The sequence below is a fragment of the Thecamonas trahens genome (genome assembly GCF_000142905.1).
Source record: "Thecamonas trahens ATCC 50062 unplaced genomic scaffold supercont1.31, whole genome shotgun sequence".
NCBI classification, from domain to species: Eukaryota; order Apusomonadida; family Apusomonadidae; genus Thecamonas; species Thecamonas trahens.
The window spans coordinates 72,875-98,478 of record NW_013657649.1 but is presented as its reverse complement, the minus strand read 5'-3'; the positions used below and the strand labels follow the sequence as shown (position 1 = coordinate 98,478).

General features: G+C 63.1%; 8 protein-coding genes across 8 annotated transcripts in view; 3 read left to right on the top strand and 5 right to left on the bottom strand.

Moving 5' to 3' along the window:
• AMSG_07127 (uncharacterized protein) overlaps positions 1-1,618 on the top strand; it is a gene marked incomplete at its 5' end in the record, with an annotated part of 2,208 nt that extends 590 nt beyond the window's left edge. The window contains one exon of the mRNA XM_013901144.1: positions 180-1,618. Within this exon, the coding sequence (XP_013756598.1) occupies positions 180-1,142 (963 nt within the window). The 3' untranslated portion in view covers positions 1,143-1,618. The remainder of the gene's footprint in view (positions 1-179) is intronic.
• AMSG_07126 (uncharacterized protein) lies at positions 883-3,569 on the bottom strand. The gene is made up of 2 exons (XM_013901143.1): positions 3,479-3,569; positions 883-3,361 (listed from the first exon to the last, which is right to left on the bottom strand). Exons 1-2 carry the CDS (start codon positions 3,534-3,536, stop codon positions 1,161-1,163), a joined length of 2,259 nt encoding a protein of 752 aa, XP_013756597.1. The 5' UTR covers positions 3,537-3,569; the 3' UTR covers positions 883-1,160.
• A 151-nt stretch (positions 3,570-3,720) lies between these two features.
• AMSG_07125 (uncharacterized protein) lies at positions 3,721-8,777 on the bottom strand (the record flags this gene model as incomplete). Its single annotated transcript, XM_013901142.1, has 2 exons — positions 3,721-5,784; positions 5,832-8,777. The coding sequence occupies 2 exons, from the start codon at positions 8,775-8,777 to the stop codon at positions 3,721-3,723; spliced, it is 5,010 nt and encodes a 1,669-aa protein (XP_013756596.1).
• A 178-nt stretch (positions 8,778-8,955) lies between these two features.
• On the top strand, positions 8,956-14,367 carry AMSG_07124 (uncharacterized protein; the record flags this gene model as incomplete). The annotated part of the gene is made up of 4 exons (XM_013901141.1): positions 8,956-9,044; positions 9,153-12,436; positions 12,527-12,623; positions 12,726-14,367. 4 exons carry the CDS (start codon positions 8,956-8,958, stop codon positions 14,365-14,367), a joined length of 5,112 nt encoding a protein of 1,703 aa, XP_013756595.1.
• A 686-nt stretch (positions 14,368-15,053) lies between these two features.
• Positions 15,054-19,559, bottom strand: AMSG_12042 (uncharacterized protein; the record flags this gene model as incomplete). The annotated part of the gene is made up of 2 exons (XM_013901216.1): positions 15,054-16,780; positions 17,447-19,559. 2 exons carry the CDS (start codon positions 19,557-19,559, stop codon positions 15,054-15,056), a joined length of 3,840 nt encoding a protein of 1,279 aa, XP_013756670.1.
• Positions 19,560-20,036: 477 nt separating this feature from the next.
• Positions 20,037-21,905, top strand: AMSG_07121 (ATP-binding cassette sub-family G member 2; the record flags this gene model as incomplete). Its single annotated transcript, XM_013901140.1, has 1 exon — positions 20,037-21,905. The coding sequence occupies one exon, from the start codon at positions 20,037-20,039 to the stop codon at positions 21,903-21,905; it is 1,869 nt and encodes a 622-aa protein (XP_013756594.1).
• Positions 21,906-21,955: 50 nt separating this feature from the next.
• AMSG_07120 (2OG-Fe(II) oxygenase family Oxidoreductase) lies at positions 21,956-22,915 on the bottom strand (the record flags this gene model as incomplete). The annotated part of the gene is made up of 1 exon (XM_013901139.1): positions 21,956-22,915. The coding sequence occupies one exon, from the start codon at positions 22,913-22,915 to the stop codon at positions 21,956-21,958; it is 960 nt and encodes a 319-aa protein (XP_013756593.1).
• A 250-nt stretch (positions 22,916-23,165) lies between these two features.
• Positions 23,166-24,773, bottom strand: AMSG_07119 (ATPase WRNIP1; the record flags this gene model as incomplete). The annotated part of the gene is made up of 1 exon (XM_013901138.1): positions 23,166-24,773. One exon carries the CDS (start codon positions 24,771-24,773, stop codon positions 23,166-23,168), a length of 1,608 nt encoding a protein of 535 aa, XP_013756592.1.
• Positions 24,774-25,604: the final 831 nt, after the last annotated feature.

Below are 25,604 nucleotides of genomic sequence, written 5' to 3'. Positions count from 1 at the left end.
CCCCCTTCCCGAACCCATGCCATTCCGTGGCGTAGCCCCTCCCCGCCCCTTGTCCCACTCCGATCCCCCTCACACCCTCCCGCTCACACACCCCCCCACTCCTCACACACACCCTCCACTCCTCCCCCCTCACACACACACACCCCACACACACACACCATACCATGTCTAGCACAGAGAGCAGCGGACGGCGCGGTGGGCTGGGTGCCGGGGCGCCGTCGCTGGGCCTGCGGGCAACCCGTGCGGTGGTGGCTGTCCTCACCAACGTGTTCAAGGTCATCCTCTTTGTGGTCGTCACCATCCGCGAGCCACTGGCTCTGGCCTGGCTCCGGCTCAACGTGCTGCTGTTCCAGAACGTGGGGCTGGCCCGCCGGCTGGCCCGCCCGGAGGAGAGCCCGCTCCCGCCGCGCTGTGTCGTGGTCGTCGGCGACGGCAATGCCGAGGGCTTTGGTGACTGGATCACCTTTGGCACCGTCGGCGGCATCGCCCCGCGCCTCGAGGGCCTGCTCCACGCCGACCGCCGCGTCCGCCAGCGTTGGCACGTCCTCAACATGGGCGCCACCGGTGCTTCATCTGAGGCTTGGCTCCCGGCTTGGGCCGGCCCGCCCGAGCGCTTTGCCTGGCTCTCGCTCAAGCCCTCGGCCCCGCTGTGGGACCAGGTGTTTGGGCTCGCCACCCGCGCCCGCGAGGCCGCCACCGCTGACGTCACCCTCCTCATGCTGGGAGCCTCCGATCCGGCCGTCGGGCTCACCGCGCCAGCGTCGTGGGCAAACATCCGCGCTCTCGCCGCCGCCATTGTCGAGGCCACCGGCGGCGTCGTCTACGTCGCCACTGTCCCGCTCGCGCCCTCGGTCACCGACGTCTACCTCGCCCAGCTCAACATCCACATCACACACTACTTTGATGACGAGCAGTCGCCCGATGAGGCCGCCCACTTTCGCCGCGGGCCCGACCTGTTCCAATACTTTCGCTCGCCGCGCGCCGGCGACGACCTCGAGGCCAACTTTGCCTGGGGCGGCCGCATACTGTCGTCGCGCGGCTACGCCGCCGCCGCCCGTCTCTGGGCCGACACGCTCGCCATGGATCTTGTCCGCATCGAGTACGACGCGCTGGCGGCGGCGCTCACCAGTGGCGGCGCCTAATCTTAGCCATCGCTTGCCTCACCGGTGGGTGAGGACCCGGAAGGCCGCCGCCTGGACCGCGTCGTCGTGGCCGTCCTTCTCTGGGCTCGCCACCACCACTCGCGGCATGTCCTTGACGCACTCGGCGTCCATCACAAAGTAGACCGGGCAAGCGAGTCTCTCGGCGCCAGACGCCGGCGACTCTGGCGACGATGCCGCGAGCTGCCGGGTCGCGATGCCGTTGGAAATGACTACCCGCGTCAACGCCTTGAGCGTCGCCATCCCCCGCTCGGTCCCCCACGAGCTGACAGTCCCGGCCTTGGCCGCTGTCAGTAACTCCACGAGGTGGGCTTGGCCTTCTGCAAACGAGTCAGACGCTGCCGAAAAGACTTCGGCGGCGGCAACAGCTTCAGGATTGATCGACTTGATGAGCCGGTCGTAGGTGAGCGCCTCGGGATCGTACACCCGCGCAAAGAGGCCAAACCGCTGCTCAAACCGCTTGCGTGGCGAGCCATAAAGCGTCTCCTCCTGACTCAGCCGCCCGTCAAGCGTGAGGCCAACGCAGAGCCGGAAGAGCCCACAGAGCACGTGCTTGCGCGCAGACGACTCTAGGATCTGCTCGCGGGTAGCAGCAACCGCCGCCTCGCGCGCCGCCCGCGCCGCCGCCGCCTTCTTCTTGGCCCCGTTCCCGCCCTTCTTCTTGCCCTTGCCTTTCTTCTTGCCGCGCTTCCCACTCAGGCCCGCCGGCCCCGCTAGCTGCTCTAGCGCTGCTGCGTGCCGCGCCAGCCGCGTCCGCAGCATTTCGTACCGCAGTCCCAGAAAGTAGTCGAGGTACCAGAAGACCGCCGTCAGCTCGCGGGTCGAGTACAGCTCCAGCTCAAAGCCGAGCTGCGTGTAGAGCGTCATGATTGAGACCAGATAGTATCGCGGGAACTCCATCAGCTGCTCCACATCAGGCGTCCACTTGCCGCCGGCTGCGGCAATCGCCGGCTGCGCAGCCTGAAACGCCGCATTTTGCGTCCGCAGCCACGCGTCAAAAGCCCGCGCCATCAGCTGGCTCCGCATCCGCGCCCGATTGAACGAGAGCGACTGGATGAGGATGCGAAAGGCGAGCGTCGCCGTCGTAAAGACTTGGTTCGCCTCGCATGCCGCCATCATCTCGTCCGAAAGCCCGTAGTCAAAGGCCAGGCTTGTCCGGACAGCATCCACAATCGGGGTCCCGCCTTGGAGCTCGTTGCGCGCGAGGACAAGGAGACTCAGCCGCGCCCGCGACGCAAAGTCGTGCTCATCGGAAAAGTGCGAAAAGTCGGTGACAAAGCGAACCGTCGCATCGAGCGTGTCCGGCACTTGCGCCACCTCAAGCGCGCTGGCCAGTCCGCGCACGTGCGTGCGGAGCTTGCTCAGCGCCTCGCCGCGCGGCATTGTCGTCTGCACCGCGATGAGGCCCGGCACCATGGCGTCGAGCGAGAGGTTGACGTCCAGCAGTGCCGGTGCAATTCGCGCCTCGGCCTCCTCGGGCGAGAGGCTCTCCGCAAGGCTGCCTAGAACTTGGTCGAGCCGCTCTACTGCCGTGGTCAGCTTCTTGCGCCCGTGCGAGAGCGATCGGTGCTTTCCGGAGCTCGCCACTTCGGCGCCATCCATTCGGATCTGGACCTGAATGAACGTCGCCCAGAAGAGGAGGAGGACTGAGGCCCGAGCCAGCGCTGGGTTGCCCTCGGCCGTTCCGCCGATCCGCGCCGCCTCGGCCTCGAGCGCCATAGCCACCTCGGCAGGCGACGCCGCAAGCGCCGGGAGAACAAGTCCGCCAGCACCAGGCACAAAGTCCTCTTCCTCATGCACATCCGCCCGGAGCAGCGCGTTCATCAGCAGCGTCGAGCACGCAACAAAGCCGTCGAGCGCAATGCCCAGCGGCGATCCCGGCGGAAGCTGGCCGCGCAGCGGGAGAGCCGCCACCGCAAACAGCGACTGCACCATGTTGATGCCCGACATGAACATGGCTTCCGCCACAACCAGCGCCTCCAGCGCTTCGACCAGCGCCACCGCCCCGGCCTCGGTCGTCTCATCAAACGCCAGCGCAAGCTCGCCAGCCGCCACTCGCTCCTCGGCACTCGCAACCCGCTTCTCTGTCATGCCCATGTCCATCTTGGGCGCCATCAGCTCGATCGAGCTCATGGCCTCTGTCAGCCGGAAACCATGCGGAAAGAGCAGCTGTCCCTCCGCCAGCGACTCGGTAGCAGCGTCTGTGGAGGGGAGACGGGGACGGGGCTGGGCGGTGAGGAGGGAGGGAGGGAGGGAGGGAGGGAGGGAGGGGGGGGAGAGGGAGAGAGCGTGAGAGACAGAGAGAGGCAAGGACATACGCAGGGCAGGGGTGATATCTTCCCAATGCTCATCGTTGGGGGGTGGGTTCTTCGACATGGTTGTGAGGTTGCGTGGAAGTGCGGTGAGGTGGAGTGTGTGTGTGTGTGGAGGGGGGGAGAGAGTGGGGTTGTGGTCGTGGTGCTGTAGTCTGGTCACGGGGGTGGATCAAGTCAGCCATGCCTAGCGCGGCATCGAATGATGACGGGGAAACAAGGGGAAAGAGGAGGTGGAGAGCAGGGATTTAGTTCCTGGCACCAGACGCTGACTTGCGAATCGCCAGCAATGCGAGATATCCGATGAGGGCGAGATTGAGGCCGACGACAACCGTGACAACAAGGTTGATCTGGACCTGATCGGTGCCCTGGGCACCCTCAACCAGGGTGATTGCGCCAACCAGGGTGGCGGAGAGGGCAGCGAGGGCCAGACACTCGGCCTTGTCAAACTCAGCACGGAGGTAAGGCGCGAGCTCGAGATGGATGGCAAGAGCCATGGCCAAGAGCGTGGCACCAAGGGTGACCTGCACCGACGCCGACGAGGCAAAGACGACGAGGACGACAACGACGACCTTGCGGAAGAGGATCACAAACTCATACCACCACAGGTTGCGCGCATAGCCAGCGACAACAAACGCCCACTTGGCTTCGAACATGTCGACGCCGAGCTTGCGGCGATCGCGGATCATGAGCAGCAGCGCGCCCACAGGGATGCCGATGACGTACAGGACGACAAAGATAGCGGCGATACCGGCGTACTGCGCGTGCCTCCCCACAAAGCACTCGACTTCCAAGTCCGAGACCAGCCGCGAATGCTCGATGCCTACAAACGACTTGCAGTGATACATCGAGAGCGTGGTGCGGACCAGGACCGGATAGACCAAAAAGGTGAGAATAATGCCGGCTTGTCCGCAGTACATCGACCGATGGGCTCGCTTGGTGGCATCGCGCGTCAAGCGCGTCACTACCAGCGAGGCCATGCCCACCGCAACCGCGATGACTACCGGCATCGCCATGGTCAACACAAAGTCCGAGTAGACCGAGAGACGGCCAAAGAGGCACACAAAGGTGTGGAACGAGAGCGATGGCTGGGTAAACCCGCCGATGAGCGCACCAATGTTTCGGATGACGTCTGACGTCTGCGCCCGGAACACGCTTGCGAGCGACAGTGTCTGCAAGTACGTGATCATGATCTTGAGTGCCACCGTGCGGCTGCCAGCCGCCACCGTCAGCGCTTCGTCTGCGGGACCATTGCGCTCAAGACTGACCGCATCAAGGTCAGTAGACTCTTCTTGTTCGTCGTACGAACAAGTCGATGACGAAGACGCCAGCGGTGAGACCTTGGCGGTCCGCCGACTTCCAGACTTGGCCGCGGACAGGCGGTCATCGCTCAAATGCGAGCGCGCCGCCGCGGAGCCGACCTTGACAATAAACACCACACCGACAATGCCGCCGCCGATAATTATGACCAAAGTTGTCCATAGCGCCCACTTGGGCCAGCACGGTTCACACGTCCGGCCGATGCGCGCATAGTCGTCGCCGCACTTGGCGCAGAGGAACGATCCCTGCTTGTACGTTGGAACCCGGCACGAATCATACGTTGGGCCGCCATTGCAGGCCTCGGGCGGATCACACCTATAAAAGAGCGGAACATGGAGAGCGGTCGACGTCGCAGCGTCAGTACCACTAGCGCCCGCTACGCCAACACCCGCCGCAAGCGACGTCGCATTCGTCTCGCTGCTGCTCCCGCTACCTCCTCCAGTGCTGTTGCTGCCACGGCTGGGAAACCAGTAGCCCTTCTTGGCGTGCAGAAACTTGCCCGATGAGCCGCAATCGGCACCCGCCGGACACGGCAAGCAGCTTGCTTCGCCGGCAAAGGCGTAGGTGCCGATCAGGCAGGCATCGCAGTCACGCTGAGTGTGGCCCTCCAGCGGCTGGACGGTTCCGGCCTCGCATGGCTCGCAGCGCGAGGACTCCACCTCGCCGCCTGACATGACCGAGACAATCTTCTGGCCTACTCCGCACTGCGCCACGCAGACCACGGTGTTGTCCTCCTCGACAGCCTCCTCGGCCGCTGATGTGCAACCAGTGATGGCAAACGAAACGGTCGAGGTCGCAGTCATGCACGGTGCCGCCACAAGCTGGGCCGAGATTCGGTAGCGCTGGCCGAGTGCCGCGATCGCCGGCGCCGACGCCCGGATTGGCCCCAACGCGCACGAGCCGGTAGCCGGGTCGATCGAGCACACTGACCGGGTCGTCACAGCCGGTAGCAACAACGAGTCGCCCTCGGCAGGAAAGGTGAGCGAAACGAGCTCGGGAAGCGCAGTAGCGGGGCGCCAAAGTCATCGTACGCCGCGACCGCGCCGTCGGCCAAAGCACTGCCAACAAGCACGCTGCCGGTCGAGATAGAGTCGGGCAGGTTCGGTGCCACAATAGCAATCGACGCCGCGTCGGTAGCAAAGGTGCCAGCCATGACAAGTGGCGCTACAGGGTCTGGGCGGGATGCCCAAGCCGAGTACGGGGTATAGACCGAGGGCGAGCTTGTGTTGGCAGCCTGCAGCGACGAATCGACCGACTTGCCGATCTCGCACACGCTCTGGCCGCACGTCGATGAAAAGAGGCAGAAGAACATGCTCGATCCACCGTTGCTGGCCGTGTTGCTGGTCATGATCACCGACGTGGTGTTGCTGTTCTCGACAACGACAAGCGAGCGACCTGTGGCAAACAAGCCTCCGCCACTGACGCTTGCCGAGTTACCGGAGAACACCAGCCCACTGCGGAGGCGAATGTTGCTCCCCGAGAGGTACCAGCCAGCGCCGCCTTGTGCCGCGTTGTCCGAGATGATCACGGTGCCGCTGGTTTCTAGGGTCGGCGGAGTAACAACAGCGTTGGAGAACGAGTAAAGGCCACCGCCATTGGTACTCGCAGTGTTGCCCGCAATGCTGACAGGGCCTTCCAGCCGCATGTTGTTCTCATAAATGTAGAGGCCGCCGCCACTGCCTGCCGCTGAGTTGCCGGCGAGGAGACTGCCACGCGAGACCTTCAGGAGCGCCTTGACGGTCTTGGTGCGAGTAAAGTAAATACCGCCACCGTCGATCGATGCCGTGTTGTCGCTGATCCTCACGTCCGACAGGTCGAGCTCAGTTAGCACGTCGATGGCGTAGATGCCGCCGCCGGAGCCGCTCGCGGTGTTGGCAGTGAGCTTGAGGGCCGGACCAAGCTTAAGACCCTTGGCCCGGAGCGAGGTCAGCCAAAGACCGCCGCCAGAGCCGCCTGCGCTGCATCCTGTGAGCGTGGAACGGCGGAAGACAAGCGGCGGGAGAATGTCGGACACCAGGTTGACATAAATGGCCCCACCATTATTCACGGCGGTGCAGCTCGAAAGGTGTGCGTCCTCCAGCAGCAAGCTAAAGATCGAGACTTGCGATGAGGCCGACGAGGTCATGGAGAGGCACCCGCCGTTACCGCCAGCGCTCGAGTTCGAAATCGTCAAGTTGCGGGTGTGGACGCCGGCAGTATCTATGAACGCGAGGCTGCCGCCGTCCTTGGCGGGCGCCGAGCAGCCAATAAACTCAACGTTGTCGAGAAAGACGGCCGGGCCGACAGCCAGGGTATTGGCCACCACAATGCCGCCGCCTGAGCCGGCGCCTACGCCGCCCAAAGCCGGCGCCACCGCGTTGAGGATCACCATGTCAGCAAAGGCAACCGAGCGTGCGCGGTGATTCGCATCAGCCATCGAGTCGCCATTGACGGTAAAGGCGCGGCCGGAGCCGGCGCAGTCAACAACAAGCGTAGTGCCCGCAACCAGCGGCCGGATGGCGACCGACTTTGTGACCAGCAAGCCGTCGCCCGGAAGACAGCCAGTCCAGGTCGCCGAAGCGTCAACAAGAATGTTGGCGTCGACTTGACCGACAACCGTGAGCGCATGCGCAAGGCATGCCATGGTGAACGGCGTCTGGCCCCAGCCAGCGCAGGCGGCAGAATCGACGGTGACGTCGGGCGTGTTGACTTCGCAGCGATAGTTGTGAATGCTTCGCGTGGTCGGCGCATCGACTACGGCAGTGATGACCGAGTTGTATGTGACGGGCGAATTCGACGCCGGACGGGCGTCCATGGACGGATTGACCGACACAGAAAAGGTACCGCCCGAGGTGAGCGGTACGTCCGACGAGAGCGGAATGAGCGGAGTTTGGGTGAGCGGATCCGAGGCGTCAATTACAAACTTGCGTGCCGCGAGCTCCGAGTCTGACTGCCAGCCGACAAACACAATCTCACCAGGGAGCGCGGTGATCGACGGCTGGTTCTGGGAGCCAGGAATCACCGAGTTGAGAGTCACCTCTGGGCCGATCGGGTTGAGGTCCGAGTCAAAGACACGAGCTTGCACCGAGAAGCCGGAGCCGTCGACACCACTGGACGCAAAAGTGGCAACGATGGTGCCAGCGGCAGTGACGGCAACCCGCACGTCGCCCTGATCGCCGACAGGCGACTCGGGGAGCAGCATCTCGGGTGTGAGCGGCGTCATGTCGTTGGCGTACTTGCGGATAAAGGCAGCTCCAGCATCGCCGTCGGCCGAGTGCGAGACGAGAGCCCAGACGGCGACAAAGCCGCCGCTGGGAAGGGCGGCTACGTCAACCGAGTTGACGGTGCTCTCGCACGGGTCGCAGAACCGGACCTCGTTGAGCACCGTGGCAACGTTGCTCGACAACCGGACGGCTCCGACGCGCGGCTCATACGCGTAGCGTGAAGCGGCGAGGATGGTGCCGTCGTACAGCTCGTCGCCGCGCCAGCGGTCGGCCGAGGTGGTGAAGAAGTTGGTCGCGCCGGCAGTGACCGCGCCAGTAGGCGTGATACGGGCGGCCGAGTTTGATCGGCCGGGATTGCTCCAATCAGTAAAGATGGCAATGACGTCCGCCGAGCTTCGAAGCGAGACAAGACCTGGGAACATCTCGTTCTGACTGTCGCCGCAGGCCAGGTCCGGACGGGCTCGCGTGTTGAACGTGCCGTCAAGATTGGTCACGTACACCTCGACTGTTCCAAAGCCGGACTCGACACACGTCGGGCCGCCCGAACCGCCAGATTGTGCGTGAACCTTGCACGCGCCGTAGAATGTGCCGCCGCCACTGTAGGTCCCTGTCACCTCGACCAAGTCCCATTCAGAGTTGGACGGCCACGCTGCCGGCTGGACACACGGCCCGTAGCGCTCAGCGAGGGCGGGGCGGGTGGCCGTCGTTGTGCCGGCAGCAGCCGCGACCACAGCCAGCCAGCCCACCACCAGTAGCGCAGCAGCCGCAGCAAGGCGAACCATAACCATACGCATATATGATGGCTGTCCGAGTTGGAGTCGAGTACGGGAGACGTGTGCAGACAGGTGCCGGCTGCCTGAGGGGAGGGGAAGGAGGGGGGACCGTGTTGTTGCAAACGTGGGTTCCCGGGGGGGGGGGGTTCACTCGTACTTCACTTGTTCCTCCCCCTCCAACGAACTCATGCAACCCGGAGTGGCGGTGGCCTACGGTGCAAGGTGGCTCACCTGTCTCGCCACCGCAGTCAAGGACAAGCCAGTCATGCGTTCTTGGTCGAGTGGTTCACGGGAGGGGATGTGGAAGCTGGGAGTTGCGGTCATGGCCAGCACGTTGCTGGTGGTGGGGCTGCTGAGCGGACGTTGCTCGGCGGGGCTGGTGAGTCCCGCAGACGTGGCCATGTCGGGGGCCTGCAACGAGTTTAACTCGCACAACCGCGACGTTGTTGGACATGACTCTGGGGCGTATGCGGTGACTGGCGGCGGCTTTGTGTTCGAGTCGTCAGCGACTGGCGGGTGGTCGGGCTGGCGCGAGGACGCCAACAAGTACGACAAGGACGGGGTGCCGGCCGGGGCGGCGTCGTTCCGCGACCCGGGCGCTGGCGGCGTCGACGGCAATCGGATCGATTGGGGCCGGTCGACTTCGATCCAAACGCCTGGCGGCGGCGATGTGTGGCTTGTGGGCTGCTTTCCACTCAACATCGGGTGCCGGTTCATTCACTATGCGAGCAACACGCTGTACCGGACGCCCAACATCTATGAGCCGGACTCGGGCGGCTTCAAGCCGGCGATTGTCAAGGAGCTGGACGTGTCAGACGTCGACACGCGGCTTGTTGTGGTGTATCAAGACTCGTCGACGCTGTACTTTCGGACGTGCGAGGTGGCGTGGGCCGTGCCGCCGACGCTGTCATCGTGCTCGGCACGGGTGGCGGTGACCACGAGCGGCAACATCCTCCACCACACGCGCTCGTTTGATGTAGCCTCGCTTGTTGGTGGCGGCTTTGTTGTGACGTTTACCACCAACGACGGGGCGGGTAACGGTGTGAGCTTTCGGGCGTACCGGCCGACGGCGACGGCGACGGTGTACGAGGCTGTGGGCGAGGCGATGACACCGGTGACCAACACGGCCGGCAATCAGCAGAACCCGCGATGCGACTCGCTAGTTGAGCTAGGTGGATTTGTCATTGCCTGGACCGACGCTGTGCTCGACGGATCAGGCATGGGCATCGTGTTCCGGGCGGGCGTTGTTGACATTGCGGCCGGCAGCATCGTGCTTGCGGGCGCGGCCGAGACGCTTGTCAACAGCGACGACTCTACCTCCGATCAGCGGTGGGCCGATGTGGCCGCCTCGCGCAAGCACCCGTTTGTGGTGATCTCATGGATCGACGACACGGCGGATCTGATTGCGTTTCGGCGGTTGATGTACGATCTGACGCCGGGCGCTCCACTGGCAGCCATTGCGATTTCGGGCACGATCAAGGGAGTAGGAACCATTGGCAGCCATCCATCCAATGGTGTGGGCACTGTGAGCGTGGCGTACCAGGACTACGACGCGGCAGCAGGCCTTTCGAGCGTGGTGCTTGTGGCCTCGGGCCGCGACAGTGGCGGGCGCGGGTCGCGAAACCTGGTGTGCCACGCCGGCACACCGACGCATCTGGTGCTTGATGCGGCAACGTGCGGCGGACTCGGTGCAGCTGCGAGTTCGACGGCGTGTATTTCCGCCGCGCTGGTCTCAGTGAGCGCGACGCTCGACGCCACGATTGAGCTTCCGGCCGGAACGTTTTCCGGACCGTGTAACTTTGTCGTCAGCTCGCCGGTCCGGCTGGTGGGCGCGGGCATGGGTGTGAGCAACATTGCATGCACTGGGCCTGTGAACGGCGCATCGTTCTCGATTTCTGGGTCTGACTTTGATGCGAGCGAGAAGAAACGGTCGGTGTCGATCCGCGACCTGAGCATGAGCGGCGGCGGGCCGGTTGCTGTGGCGGAGACGACAGATGGTCCGATTGTTGCGCTTGCGCGGCTTGTGCTCGACAGGCTCTCGTGTCCTGACGCGAGCGTGTGTGGTGCAGGCGGAGGCGCGCTCTCGCTGACGAATGTGGCGCAGTTCTCGCTCATGCACTCGGTTGTGTCGGGCGCAAGTGCGGGTGCGGGCAACGGCGGCGGTATTGGCTTCTTTTTCACGGCCGCGACGGGCTCGATCTCCATCGCCGAGTACAGCATGTACTTGTCAAACGTGACGCTTTCAGGCTGCAGCGCGAGCGCGGGCTCGGGCGGTGGGCTGTATGTGACGGCGCCAGCGGCGCTCGACCTCAAATCGGTGTTTGTGACGGACGTGCGGTTTTCCGGGTGCTCGGCGGCGGTCGATGGTGGTGGGATGAAGGTTGCCGATGTGGCGGCGACGAGCACGAGTGCGCTTATGATAGGTCCACGGCTGACTGTTGAGGCGTGCAGCGCAGGAAAGGGCGGCGGTGGAATGGCGATGGAGTCGCTGGCGGTCCCGCTGGTACTGACCGACGTGACTGTGGCTGGGTGCAGCGCGGCGAGCGAGGGGGGTGGTCTGGCGGTCTCGCACCTGTCTGCAACCCTCAATTCGGGCGGACTGACGCTGACTGGATGCGCCATCTCGGGTTGCACAACGAACAGTGATGGCGGTGGAGTCTACACGAGTGAGGTCTCTGTGGTGCTTGCGGGCGCAACAAGCGTGAGTGGGTGCTCGGCAAGCAGTGGGCGTGGTGGTGGTGTGCTGCTCTCGTCCAACGCACTGGTCAATCCGCCGGTCCTTGCAATTGCGTCGAGCGCGAGTGTATCCGGCAACATGGCGCAGAACGGTGGTGGAGTGGCGGCGCTGGGTGGCAGAGTCGAGCTCGCACCAGGCTCGCTCATCGGAGACAACACGGCAAGTGTGTCGGGTGGTGGCGTCCTAGTGGTCTCTTCGCGGGTGCATTTTTGCAGTGCCGACGGCGCTTTGCCGCGAGTGGTCAACAACGCCGCCCTGGTATCGGGTGGTGGACTGTTTGTGTGCATGCTTGATTCGTCGTGCGGGCAAGAGCTGTGCAACCGGGCGGCCAAAGTTGGCGACGTGCTTCTTATGCAACCGGTCTCGAACACGACCGGAGCTGCGGTGGGGGCGGCGACGCCGTTTACAACGTCGACGTTGCCGACTTCGCTTGCCGACTTTAGTGGATCAAGCGCGCCCTCAGGACCGACAGTGGCGTCAGACGCTGCCGCGACAGCGCTGCGGGTGCGGACACTGGCGGCGGACGGAACCGTGGTGTCGGACGAGTTGCAGACGGCAGGCTCGGGAGCAATAGCTGTGACGATCAAGTCGGGCGATAAGCCGTTTGTGACGCGGACGGCCAGTGGCGGGACGCAGGAGATCAGCATGGCGGTGACGGATGTGCTTGGGCAGCCTGCGGCGTTCTCCAATGTGAGGGCCGGGTTTGTGACTACTAACGCACCATCGGTCTTTGGTGAGGTCTGCACACGACAAGCTGATGGCAGTTGCTCGTTTGCGACTCTGCAGGTCTTTGCGTCGGATTTGTCGCACGTACAGGCTGGAAAGTCGTTCGGCTTGGCGATGACCTCGCTTTCAACATGCCTGCAGGTTGCGCCGCTAGACGCGGCGACAGGCGCTGCGCTCCAGGTCTCGGTCGAGCCGTGCGAACAAGGTGAGTCGACGTTTTTGTCTGAAGGACGCCTGACGTGCGGTGTGGTTTGTGGGCCTGGTGAGTTTCTGGACTTGAGAAACACTGCGGCAGGCAAGACGGTGCCGCGATGCACCAAGTGCCCGCGCGGAATGGTACTCAATCTGGTCGACCACAGTGCGCAACAGTGCGAGGCCTGTCCAGATGGGATGTACGCTGGTGACGGATGGGCGAACTGTCGAGCCTGTCCCAAGGGTGGGCTTTGTCCTGGCGGCGCGGCTGTGCTTGCGCAACGCGGCTACTGGTGGCCGAGCGGAAACGCGAGCAACATCGACGCCGCGCCGGCAGCATTCATCAAGTGCTTTAACGCAGACGCTTGTCCGGGTGGGGCCGAGTACTCGTCGTGCTCAGGGACCCGTGACAGTGGGTCATTCACGTGCTTCCGTTGCGAGTCTGGGCTTGTGCCTGACTCGTACGGGCGATGCAACGAGTGCGGGCCGATGTGGGTGGCGTATGTGGGCGGCTTTGCAGTCATCGCCATGTTTGGGTTCACCTCTGTGTGGTTCACGTCGCGGTCGAGCAAGTCGCGCGGGGCGTCGCGGCATACGGCAGCGTCGCCAGCAGCTGTCATCCGGTCAGGCTTCAACTTTGCGCAACTTGTGGTGCTGATGGGCGAGCTGAAGGCGCTGCAATCGTCGACGACGCTGCTTGCGATTGTGAATGGCATTTCGTTTGTGTCGTCGCAGGGCTCGCTCTCGTCGTTCTCGACCCATTGCTTGGTGGGTTCATCGTTCTACACTCGGTTTGTGCTCATTATGCTCGCACCGTGGCTGTACATTGCGATTGCTGCGGTGGTGCTCCTTGCGCGCGGGCAGATCCGCGGCCTCATCCGCTACTCTGTGGTTGTACTCTTCCTGCAGTACACCAACATTGCGACGGTGACATTCAAGGTCTTCCAATGCTCAGATCCCGGAACAGGCGAGCTGCGGCTGGTGGCAGATCCGGACATCAGGTGCTACGAGGGCTTGCACGCGCTTTTTGTGACGCTCGCGCTTGTCTCGATGGGCGTGTACGTGGTGGGCGTGCCGGTGGTCATGTTGCTGGGCATGCGGCGGACGCGATCGAACCCGGAGCGGTTCTGGTTCTACTTTTCGTACCTGGTCAACGGCTTCTCCGAGGACATGTGGTGGTACGAGGTGTGGGCGGCGTTTTCGCGCAAGGCGCTCATGGCTGCAGTGGTGGTCTTTATCACCTCGCCGTCGTTCCAGCTCTCGGTCGCCGGCGGGCTCGTTCTATGCATGTTTGCCGTTCAGATCGCGCTCTCACCGTATGTGGCCAAGCTGCTCGACTTAATCGATGCCATTGCACTCTTTGTAGTGTACGGATATGTCACGTCGGGCGCCGTGTTCCTCGACGAGGAAAACTCAGCGCAGACGAAGGATACGGCTGAAGGCCTGGTTGTCGCTGCCATTGCCGGAGTCTTTGTGGTCGTTGTCCTCGCAGTTGTATTTGCCGGCTCGCGTAAGCTCTTTGCCACTTGCCTCCCTCAACCCGAATCGAAAGCCGAGGCTGAGGCCGATGACAAGGACGTAGTTGTGGCCGAGATGATGCCGCTTGGCATCGGGTCGTCATCGTCGTCATCACTGAGCTCGGACTCGAACAGCCGTGACAGCAAGACCAGGTCGTCGTCGACGACGCTAGAGTCAACTCGGCAGCTGAACGGCAAGGTGGTGAGTCGGTCCGGACCATCGAAGATGCGGCGTCCGTCGGGCGTGTACCGCTTTGACTCGTCAGAATCGGACAGTGGATCGCGGCGCAACTCGCGCTTCAGCTCGCGGCGCAACTCGCGGACAATTGGGCCACGGCGGCTCTCCAAATCGTCGGCAGTAGCGGCACGGGTTGTGGATCTCGACACGAGCGACTTTTACAAGCCGCCACCGGGTGCTCATGCGTAATCTGGAGTAGCTACAATAACAATACAATGCATAGCAAAGTGAAGCAAAGCCGTCGGTCATCGATTCAGCGGCCGGAGACTCTCGGAGAGTGATGGTCTGGCAACGATCGGCCTCGAGCACATTTAGGTGCGACCCCAGCAAAAACGGCTTTTCATGCTTTTCTCGCGTTCTAGGCTAGTCACGAGCCATAGACTCAAATCAATACATAGAACGCATTGAGCGCTAGCAATCTATGCCGTGGAGACGGTGTGAGGTACGCGGTATCGCGACGACGGACAGCGTCGTGTGAGCCTCGGCGGTCTGCACAGACAATCCATCAAGTTCTATAATATTATATATATATTTCTATAATATTATATTTAGAATAATGAAGTTCTAAATATTGAAATAGTAATAGAATTGCGACATGGATTATATAAAAATAATATTTTTGGTCGTTTTGGAGATGTTTGCATACATTTTTTATGTTTGCGCCAGGGTCGACTATCCCGGATGGATGGGCCGTCCATCTCGATTCAATCGGGTAAGTTATCTCTCCGAGTCAGCTGGAAGCTGGGAGAAGACGCTCAACCGCGCAACACCCTTGAAGAACCAGAACCACTGTGCATATCCCACGCCTACCATCTATGCCCCTGAGGATACTCTTTCAGCTTGGAATGGCGAAACATCGTTCACTTTTGCAAGGTTTACACCCCCACCCCAAAAGGCGCAGCAGGCCTGGGGAGTGAGCTCGTCGATGTCCGTAGTATCCGCCCGACCATGGTCCACACCGGAGCGTTCTCGCTGGGAATGGCCTCGCCGAGCGCAAGGATGCGGGAGATAAAGTCATGGCTCGACTTGACGAGGACTGCGACACAGGCGGCCATGACTAGGGTCATGATCGAGAACGTCCACCCGGCCGCAAGCTGGTCTCTCACGCTCTCGAGCAGTGTCAGCATGCGCTCCATCGACGCTGCTACCTTGGCAGTCTCACACATGTCTGACAGCGCCATAAAATAGGCGTGTGAGACAATGACAAAAGCTTGAAACAAGCTCGTTTGCTCGCCGCAGCAGAGCTCGTGGCTAGGGACGCCGGCAGCGAGGTCCTCATCAAGCAAGTCCATGAATTGGGTAAACAGCGGAAGCGTACCCAGTGCGTCCAGCAAAGAAGCGTCGCGATCTGGATAGCTTCGGCCGGAGCACCCGTCAATGAGATCGAGGCCGACAAGTGTATTCCAGTACGAGACCTCGCCGCTTGGCTCGGGCAGGTCCGCATTGTACAGCGCGGCGGCGAGCGACAGCAGCTCGCGTGGCACCGGGTCAGTGCTGGGATGCGGTGGCACCGAGAGCACTGCTTCCATCGTTGGCCCAAGCGCCCGGTACAGGACCATGAAAAGCTCGTATGATATCGGCGAATGGTCGGCAACCGTGAGTGATGGCGGGAGCAGCGCACGCACCGCGCCGCGATCGCCGGACCGGAACGCAGACAGCAGCGCGGCGCACCGCTCCGGTACCATGACTGGCACAGCCAGGCTTCCCGACTCGCACGATTCTTTTGCCCGCGACGAGCCCTCGGCCGGAAATGAGAGAAAGAGTGGTGGGCTCGACGCGTGGCGCAGCGCCAGCGCCTTAATTGAGTTCGCTGCCACCATCCGAGTCGCGTACACCTCGGAGAGCTCCATCAGCGCCCGTACAAGCGTAGAAACGGTATCAAATGAGAGCTTCGAGTGTAGCGCTGGCAGGGTGGCCCCTGCTGTCCGAGCCATTGCGCGCAGAATCGCAATACAGCATCCGGCGTGCAGCGCCGCCTCGGCGTGATTAACGCCCACAAAGTAGGTGGTGACCAAAAAGTGGCCGTACGCCACCTCGAGCGACGGCACGTCATAAACTCGCGCCAGTCGAGCCTTGGCCGACGAAATGGCCGAGTGCGCTGCAGCAGTCTCGCCCATCCCGCGGAGCGTCACCGCTGAGATGGCGTCGAGCTGCATCACTGCTGCCCGCGGAAAGAGGCCGCCCCATCCGTATGGAGTCGCCAGGCCCAGCGTCGGCGCCACCAGCCGTCCGAACGTCGAAAGCAAGTGCCGTACTGCAGACATCGAGCCCAAGTGTGCCCGCCTCTTCAGTGCGCGGGCGAGCTCCCATGCCCCAGCCTCGTCCTCGTTCTCGTCGTCGCCCTCCGCCGCCGCCCGCCGCCGCTTAAGACTCTGCTCATCGCCCGGCTGCTTCACCACCGGCACTGGACCATCCAGCGCCAGTGGCAGCGGCAGCGAGAGTGAGTCCAGCGATCTTGCTGCCTCGTGGTCGCTCGCCCTTGGGCTTGGTGTCGCCAGCTGGTGCCGCAGAGCCTGGGCGGCTTCAAGATGCTGATTGTCGAGCGACACGTCTGCCGAGAGCGGGACCATCGCCAGCGGTGACAGCAGCCAATCGTCCTCGCCTCGCTCCCTCACCTCGCTCAACTGCACCCCCCTCACCGCTGGCTTGCTCACGCCCATCAACGTCGCCGGAGTCGCACCTCCGCTCGATGCCATGCTTGACGCGCCTTGCTGCCCCCGCCCCCGAGGCATGGCAAACGTGCACGCGCTCCCCCGTCGTCGACACGCCGCACAAGGCTGATTGCCATCACACTTGCGCCGCCGCCGCCGGCAAAAGTCGCATGCGCGTGCCACCTTGTCGCGGCGACCGCGCCGCCTCCCGCCTCGTCCGTCTCCCGCCATGCCGCTTCCGCCCCGCGCCCCGCCAACGGCCTCGCCACCAGCGGCAGCATCAGCGCCCACCGCTGCTGCGCCCGGCAGCTTCACATTCGCCACGCCCCAGTCGAGCTCGAGGTCGTCCATGCTGAGCATGAGACAGGTGTTGTCGATGACAAGACGGCGACCCGGAGCCCGGATCGAACCCATTGGAATTGGCCGATGTGAAACGCTGCTGCCCCCGCCGCCTTGGCGACAACGCTCTTGGGGCTCGCTCCGCCGCCGCCCGATGACAGAGAGACGGACATCAGTTTCTTTTACTTTCTCATTCGCTGGGCCCATTGCAGCGTCGCACACTCGCATTCTCGGTCATCGCCGCGCCGCGCGCCAGAGCGCGGCCCAAGTCATGAGACCGATGACAGCCACGCAGAGGGTGAGCATGCCCATCGAGTAGGCGAGTCCGCCGTCGCGCTCAACCTGCAGCTGGTCGAGGACGGCCTGCCCGCTGACGATGGGGCAAGTTCCGTTGATGGCCTCGTCGTCTGTGCATGATAGCGTCATGTCCTCCAGCTCGGCAATCATCATTGACGCAAAGCCGTAGCGGAGGAACGAGAGGTGCCGCAGAAGCGCAAAGCCGGTCCACATGTTGTCAAACTTGAGCATCACGCCGGTGAACATCATGCCCGGCAGCACAACCGCAGACGCAAGGATGTTGGCCGTGTTGGCATCGCCCGACAGCGCCGCAAGCAGGACGCCCATCCAGCTGCCTAGCAAAGCAAGGAGCGTGTTCGCGACCGTAAAGACCGCAATGGCCTTGAAGGTCGCCGTGAGGCCTGCGAGCGTGTAGACCGGCACAATGGCAAGGATCATGACCACCGCAAGACACGGGAGATCCGCTACAATCATGGCCAGTAGGTACGTGCCCGGCCCGTACACGCCCTCCTTGACTTCACGCCGGTAAGTGGCAAACTCGGCCATGAACACCGCCACCGCCGCCTCCATCGCCGAGAACATCGGCATGACAGACGCCAGCAGAAGGAGCCCGCCGCGGTCGTAGCCGGCGTCCTGACCGCGCGGAATCTGGTAGTAGAGCACGCCCATGAGCAGTGAGAATACCAGCGCCTGCACCAGTCGCGCGCCTGTCGCCTCGGTGCTTCGCCTCATCACCGCCGTGTTGCGCTTGATAAGCTGCCAGAACCCGCGCCCGGTCCGCCGCAGCGAGTCGCTGCATCCGCCACAGTTCTTTCCGCTCCCATCGCTGTCGTCATCGCCATGCCTACGCGGCGAGCTCAGGCTCTTACTCATAGTAGGCAGCGCTACCTGCGGCGAGACCGCCAGCGCGCGCTCCAACATGCTCTTGCCGCCCTTACCTTCCTCCGCCAACGCGTATCGGACTCCGCCTCCGGAGCTTGAGCTGGACGACACGCTACCGGATCGACTGCCGGAGCTGCTGCCGGATCCGCTAGCGTTCTCACCAGCTTCCGGGCCTGCCAGCACCTCGACCACAAACTCGATCGGGCTCACCCCATCTGGGCACTCCATGCCGGCTGCAGCGCCCCAGTGCGGGAGCAGGTCCGCGCCGGAGCCGGCAAAGGCAACCCGCCCGCCGCTGGCGAGGCAAACCACATCATCAAAAGCATCAAAGACCTCGACCGCACCCTGAGAAAGTGCGACCACAACAGGGATTTGTGCCGATCGCGCTAGCGCCGCCAGCACCTCGATCACCACCACTGCAGTGGCAGAGTCCAGGCCGGCCGTCGGGTTGTCCACCAGCAGCACATCTGGTTGGCTCACCAGCGCCCGCGCAATGTTAGCCCGCTTTCGCTCGCCACCTGAGAGCCCGCGCTTGAGCCCCGGCGTCCCGACTACCGTGTCCGCCACCTTGGTCATGCCTAGCGAGGCGAGGACCGAGTCGATGATCTTCTCCCGCTCCGCGGAGCTGCTGCTTCCGTGGTACACCGCCGCCAGAAACTGCAGCGACTCACGGGTCGTCGTACTCTCCAGCACAATGTCCTCTTGCGTCACCAGCCCGATCCGGTCGCGCACCGCCTTGCGGATGCCCGACTGCGCGGATGCCACCGTCTCGTCGCCCAGCGACACTGTGCCCGAGCCAATGCCCAGCCCACGCCCCATCCGCCCCGCCAGCGTCTCCAGCAGCACCGTCTTGCCCGAGCCAGCCGGACCGACCAGCAGCGTCAGCCGCCCGCTCCGCAGCCACATCGACGCCCCGTCCACCACCACCTCGCCGGTCTTGGTCTCCACCGTCAGCTCAGATACAATCACGTCGCGCCAAGCCGCCGTCTGCGACGACGTGCTTGATGCAAGCATGCCCGAGGAGTCAAGGGAGCTTGCTGTGCTAGTCCCGATCCCCGATCCGGTTCCGGTGCCGGTCCCAGTCCCAGTCCCGGTCCCGGTCCCGGTCCCGGTCGTCGTACTTGTGGTGCCCGAGCTTGTCGACGAGCTGGTCGAGCTCGAGCAGGCTGCGCTAGTCGAGCTGGTCACGCTCGCCACCATCTCAAACTCCATCACCGCCTTGCACCGCTGATGATTCAAGTCTGTCTGCCTCGCCACCACCGCCCGCCGCCGCCGCAATACCTCTGCCTTTTGTTCCCGCTCGCTGGCCATCCGCCTTCCGCCTCCGCCTCCTTCCGCCTCTCCTTCCGCCTCCTCCTTCCGCCCCTCACTCGCCTGCGCCAAGACACAACCACCACAGACTACGCCAAGACACAACCACCACAGACTACGCGCTCTACCACGTGCCGTCCTAGACTCGCCTCTCTCCCTGTTCTCCCTCTCCTGCGAGCAACCGCCTCGTCTCCTGCCTCCGCCGATCGCCTCCGCCTGCTGCTTCCGCCTCCGCCTCCGCCTGCTGCTTCCGCCTCCGCCTCCGCCTGCTGCTTCCGCCTCCGCCTCCGCCTCCGCCGCATCCCCAAAAACAGCTGCCATCGCCCGGCCGGACACTCCCTCGCCCGCCTCGTCAACCGCGCACATTCCGCAAACGCCATGTCGCTGCTCTCCTTCAATGACATCAAGGCCTGGGTCAAGGTCTCCGGCGCCGAACCAGGCGCCGTCTCGGACTCAGCCAAGTCCATCAAGACCATCCTGCGCTCGGTCTCGGGCACGGTAGCTGCCGGCGAGCTGACCATGCTAATGGGCGCGTCGGGCGCCGGCAAAACAACCCTGCTGAACGTGCTCTCCTCGCGCGCCGCGGGCGTCTCATCGTCAGGCACTGTCCGCCTCGACGGTGCGGTCTACGATCATGATGCCTTCATGGCGTCGACAGCTTACGTGACCCAGGACGCCACCTTTATCGACACCATGACGTCCGACGACATTCTTTGGTTCCGCGCCCGCCTTCAGCTGCCATCCTCGCTCTCCGATGAAGATCGCCGCGCTCGCATCGATGACGTGCTTGAGCTCATGGATCTAACCGCAGTGCGCGGAGTCCAGATTGGCGTGCCCGGCGTGACCGCCAACGGCCTCACCTTTGCCCAACGCAAACGGCTCAACATTGCGGCTTCACTCCTCATCAACCCCTCGGTCCTGTTTGTCGACGAGCCGACGACCGGCCTCGATGCCCGCGCCGCCCGGACTGTGATTGAGGCCCTCCGCCGGGTTGTCGAGACCCGCGGCATCATCGTCTTTGCCACCATCCACCAGCCCTCGGTCTACGTCTTCAATCTGTTCGACACTGTCCTCCTCATGGCGGCCGGCCTCATCGTGTACTCGGGCCCTACCCACGACATGCTTACATACTTTGCCGACATGGGCCACACCTGCCCGCGCCTCAAGAATCCAGCCGACTTTGTCATCGAGCTCATGGCCGACGCCTCGCCCAAGAATGCCGCCGCCTTTGCTGCCTTTGCCGACTCACGGGCTGCCTTGTCATCGTCGTCGTCATCGTCGTCGTCATCGTCGACCACAACGCCGGCCATCACATCCTCGCGCGAGGCTAGTTCAGCACCGGCTGCGCCACTCGCCGTCATTGCGCCAGCAGATCGCGCATCGTGGGCCCGTCAAGCATGGGAGTTGACCAAGCGTGCGGTCAAGATCTCGCTCCGTAACGAGTCTGCCGTCAAGTCCAACGTCGCGCAGTCAGTCTTCTTTGGCCTTCTCCTCGGCCTCCTCTACAATCTCGATGCATCCCAGGCCGGAGCGCTAGATCGGGCGGGCCTTCTCTTCCTCACAGTCACGAACGCGATCTTTATCTCTGTTCAGGCCTCGGTCTTTGTTTTCATGTCCGAGCGCTCTGCGCTCTTCCGCGAGACAGCCGATGGTATCTATGGGCCGGCAACGTACCTGTTCTGCCGGGTACTTGCCGACATCCCGTTCCAGTTCCTCTACCAGCTCCTCTTTGCGCTCCCACTCTACCCGCTTGCCGGTCTCAAGGCTGAATGGGGTACCGCTGCGCTGTTCGTCCTCATCCACGGTGTGACGGCCGTCGTTGGATCGGTGATGGGCGTGACAGTCTCAGCGTTTACCTCGGAGGCTGCGGTTGCCAACGCCATTGCGCCGCTCCTGCTCATGCCGGCGATGATGGTCTCGGGCTTCCTAATTGTGCCAAAGAACATTCCGGCATGGCTTCGTTGGCTCCGGTTCATCTCGCCGCTCCGCTACGGCTTTGGCGCACTCCTCCTCGCCGAGGTCGAGGACATGACCTTCCGCTGCTCGCCATCAGAGGCGCTGTCCGACGGCTCGTGCGCTATCAACTCAGGCGAGGACATGCTTGCCACGTACCAGATCAAGGAGCATGGGTTTGGGACCGTGGCTTCCCAGATCTCCATCCTCTTTGTCTTTTTCGTCGTCCTCCTCGGCCTCGCCCTCGCCGCCATCGTCTCGACGGTGCGGCGGAAGCAGGCACCCAAGTCGTAAACAACGTTCAATGCAGAGCAGCAGAGCAGAGCCGGGAGACACGCATGCCATCATGCGCTGACACTCTTGGCTGCGGCCTTGACAAGGCCAATGGCAGTCAGTCGCTCCATCAGAAAGTCATCGGCGGTAATGGGCGGCTCCGGATGGAGGGCCGAAGGGATGGGCTCGATGACAAAGTCGGGCTCAAAGTGGAGGAAGAACGGCGATGAGTAGCGCGGGAAGAGTGCCCGCTCCGGAGTCGGGTTGACGACCCGATGGGTGGTCGACGGCAGCGCACCACCTGTCAGCCGCTGCAGCGAGTCGCCGCAGTTGATAACAATCGAGCCAGGCGGCGGGTTGAGCGAGAGCCACTCGCCCGAGCGATGCTTGACCTCGAGCCCAGCCTCCTCGGCGCCGAGCAGGAGGGTGATGACTGAGATGTCTTCGTGCGCGGCAGCACGAATGGCGCCCGGCGGCGGCGCGTTCGGCTGCGGCGGGTAGTGAAGCAGGCGGAGAACCGAGTTGCCTGCGGCAACAGCGCCATCAAACAGATCGTCGGGCACCTCGAGATGAAGGGCGATGGCGCGGAGGAGCTCGCGGCCAAACTGGTCCAGCGCATGGTAAAGTGCGTATGTGTCGTCGTCAAAGGTCTCGATCTCACGCACGCTCGGCGTCGGCTTCATCACTGCCGTCCAGGCCTCCTCGGGCAGGCGGCGGCCGACGTGGAAGAACTCCTTGGCATCAGGCAGGCGGGCCGACTTGTCCTTGGCGTGCTCCTTGCCGAACGGAGTGTATCCCCGCTGCCCAGCCCCGTCCGGGTCGTGGTATCGGCCCTTGGCCTCCTTGTCGAGCGCAAAGAACGCCTTGGACGCCGCGTACGCCCCATCAATGACCTCGCTGGCCACAGGGTGGGATGCCACCACGGCGAAGCCGGTCTCGCGGAAGGAGGCCCCGAGCGCAGCCGCAAATCCTGCGGGGTCCTCGCTCCACATCCCCCACGGAATAGGCTCAAAGTACACAGTTGATCCCATGTCGCAATCTTGCTGCCCTGCTAGTGACCGTGCGTGGAGTATGGGCTCCTCCCTCAGCCTCCCCTCCAAACCGGTCAGTTGAGCCCATTGCCGCCCAACGCACGGAATATGGCCAATTTGGCGTGCGCCGCCTGCCACACCGATGGCACTCGGCTATCCTCGGATCCCCGCGAATCCCAGCAAAAGCCCGCCATCGTCTTTCGGCTATCGGGTGCTGCACTTGCAGGTGGTCACCGATCTTGCATCAGCTTTACTCGGGCGTCGGATCAGGCATGAAGAACATGGTTCCGCGTAAGCTGTCAGGGAGATAACTCTGCGAGGCAGCCTCGGCACGGGTGGCATGCGGCGGATAGACGTATCCGGCGCCATGGCCAAGATCCTTGAGCACCTTTCGCGGCGCGTTGCGGAGGTGGATCGGGACGGGATCGTTTGGTGCGCGGGCGACGGTCTCCTTGACCCGCTTGATTGCCTCGTAGACAGCAACTGACTTGGGCGCCTTGGCGAGGTAGACGACAGCCTGGGCGAGGACGACGTCGGCTTCTGGCATGCCGATCAGGTGCGAGGCCTGGAAGGCTGAGACAGCAATGGCAAGCGCCTGCGGATCAGCCATCCCAACGTCCTCGGCAGCAAAGCGGATGAGCCGCCGCGCAATGTACTCGACCTTCTCACCGCCGGCAAGCTGGCGGCCGAGCCAGTAGAGCGAGGCGTCGACGTCAGAGCCGCGGAGCGACTTGTGAAGCGCCGAGATGACATTGTAGTGCTCGTCACCAGCCCGATCAAACGCCACCATTCGAGTCTGGAACGCTTCCTTGACCGCTCGCAGGCTGAGAGCGTCTCCCGGGCTCCGTCCGCGGGCCTCAATGTCCATAGCAAGCTCGAGCGCGTTGAGCGCAGCGCGAGCATCACCGTCGGCTAGTCCAGCAATGGTGCCAAGCACGTCGTCAGTGACGGCAAGGCCCGATCCGTGCGGCGCAGCGTCGAGAGCACGGCGCAGAATGGCGATGACATGCTCGGCCGAGAGCTTCTCAAAGGTGATGATGCGGGTCCGCGAGAGCAGGGCGTCGTTGATCTCAAACGCCGGATTCTCGGTTGTGGCGCCGATGAGTGTGATAAGTCCCGACTCGAGCGCCGGAAGGAACACGTCCTGCTGCATCTTGTTGAACCGGTGGATCTCGTCAAGGAAGAGCACAGTGCCCTTGCCTGTCAGCCGGCGCGTGTTCCGCGCTCGCTCTAGCTCCTCTCGAACAGCCTTGAGGTTGGCAGAGACAGCCGAGAGCTTGCGAAACACCATCTTTCCCTCCACACGTGTCCGGATGACGTGGGCGAGGGTGGTCTTGCCACAGCCGGGAGGTCCCCAGAGGATGAGGTTGGGAATCTTGCCCTGTTCGATAAGCGTCGCCAGCAACGTCCCGGGCGCCAGCGCCTTCTCCTGTCCACGCATGTCCTCTAGCCGCTCTGGTCGCACCCGCTCCGCCAGCGGAGCCGCCGGTCCACCCTCAGAACGGTCCTTCCGCCCCAGCCCGCGCGCCCGCTTGGCCGCAGGCGCCGCCAGCGTAGAATCGTCCCTTCCCAGACCCTCGTCGTCGTCGCTACTGCCCGAGTCAAGGACGACAGCCGAGTTCCTCAGTCGCTTGCTCCCCGGCGCGGTATACGCCAGCGACCGAGCCACACCCTCGCCGCTTGCTCCCGTCCCACTCGGCCTGCTACTCTGGCTCGCTGGGCTTGTCTGTGAGCCTGCTGCCGGCGAGCTCCCAAGCGCCGCCGTCGTCGGGTCGGCACAGCCGGCATCCAGATGAGCATTGATGTCGTGGATGGAGACATCGGTGGCACAGACTGGACACGCCACAAACCGTGACATGGTTTAGAATGGTGAGACGGGTGTGGAGAGAGCAGTGGCGAGTCGGGAGGGTGACGATGGCTGTGGTACAACTGTGTGCCACCTGCTGCATCGGTTTGATCAATGAAATGGGTGAGAGAGAGGCTACGATTTCGGGCGCTGTGATGCAGACAATATGGATAGGGTTGACGAATGTGCAAAGTATAGAGTGCACCATTGGAAGCAGATGGTGAGCTGGAGAGTTACGATTGTAAACTGATTGTTTGTGATGTGAGATGGGTTATGTGAGGCGGTGATCGATGGTTTCTAAGAAGTAGTTGTGCTACGATTGATGGACGTTGCGACGTATGCGAACCGTCGCAGAGCGCGGCTTGCGCGACGGACAAACTGTCCATTCCGTACCGTAAAGGATTAAGGAATGTGCCTGGATTGGACATCTTGTTTGAGATCACTCCCTTACATCCAGCTTTAGATCGCTAGCAAATACCTCTGGTTGCACAGATGTGACGAGGTGAAGCGATCACCCCCTTCCCCTTCCCCCATTCATCGCCTTCCACCAAGTTGAGAGCCAAGATCAGATCCCCAAACAGCAACCATCCCTTCCATCAACTTCCCCCTCCCCTCTTTGCCCACCTCCTCTAGCTGCCTTTTACCAACATCAAGATCAGTGACTCCAACCCACCAGGAACCATCCGATGCATGATGGTGCACCACATCAAATCGACCTATTCCATGGCTGACACAAAACGGGAGAGGGGGGAAACAGGCGCCTGGCGATGCCCACATTGACGACCAGCACGACTGCTTCCTCGACCTGCAGCAGCACACTCCAGTCACCGCCCCCCCCCCCCT

Excerpts from the sequence above, each read along its gene's own strand:
- AMSG_07126 (XM_013901143.1), bottom strand. The coding sequence starts at position 3,536 with ATGTCGAAGAACCCACCCCCCAACGATGAGCATTGGGAAGATATCACC. Across the intron at positions 3,362-3,478 it reads AGATATCACCCCTGCCCTGC|ACGCTGCTACCGAGTCGCTG; the intron begins GTATGTCCTTGC and ends TCCCCTCCACAG.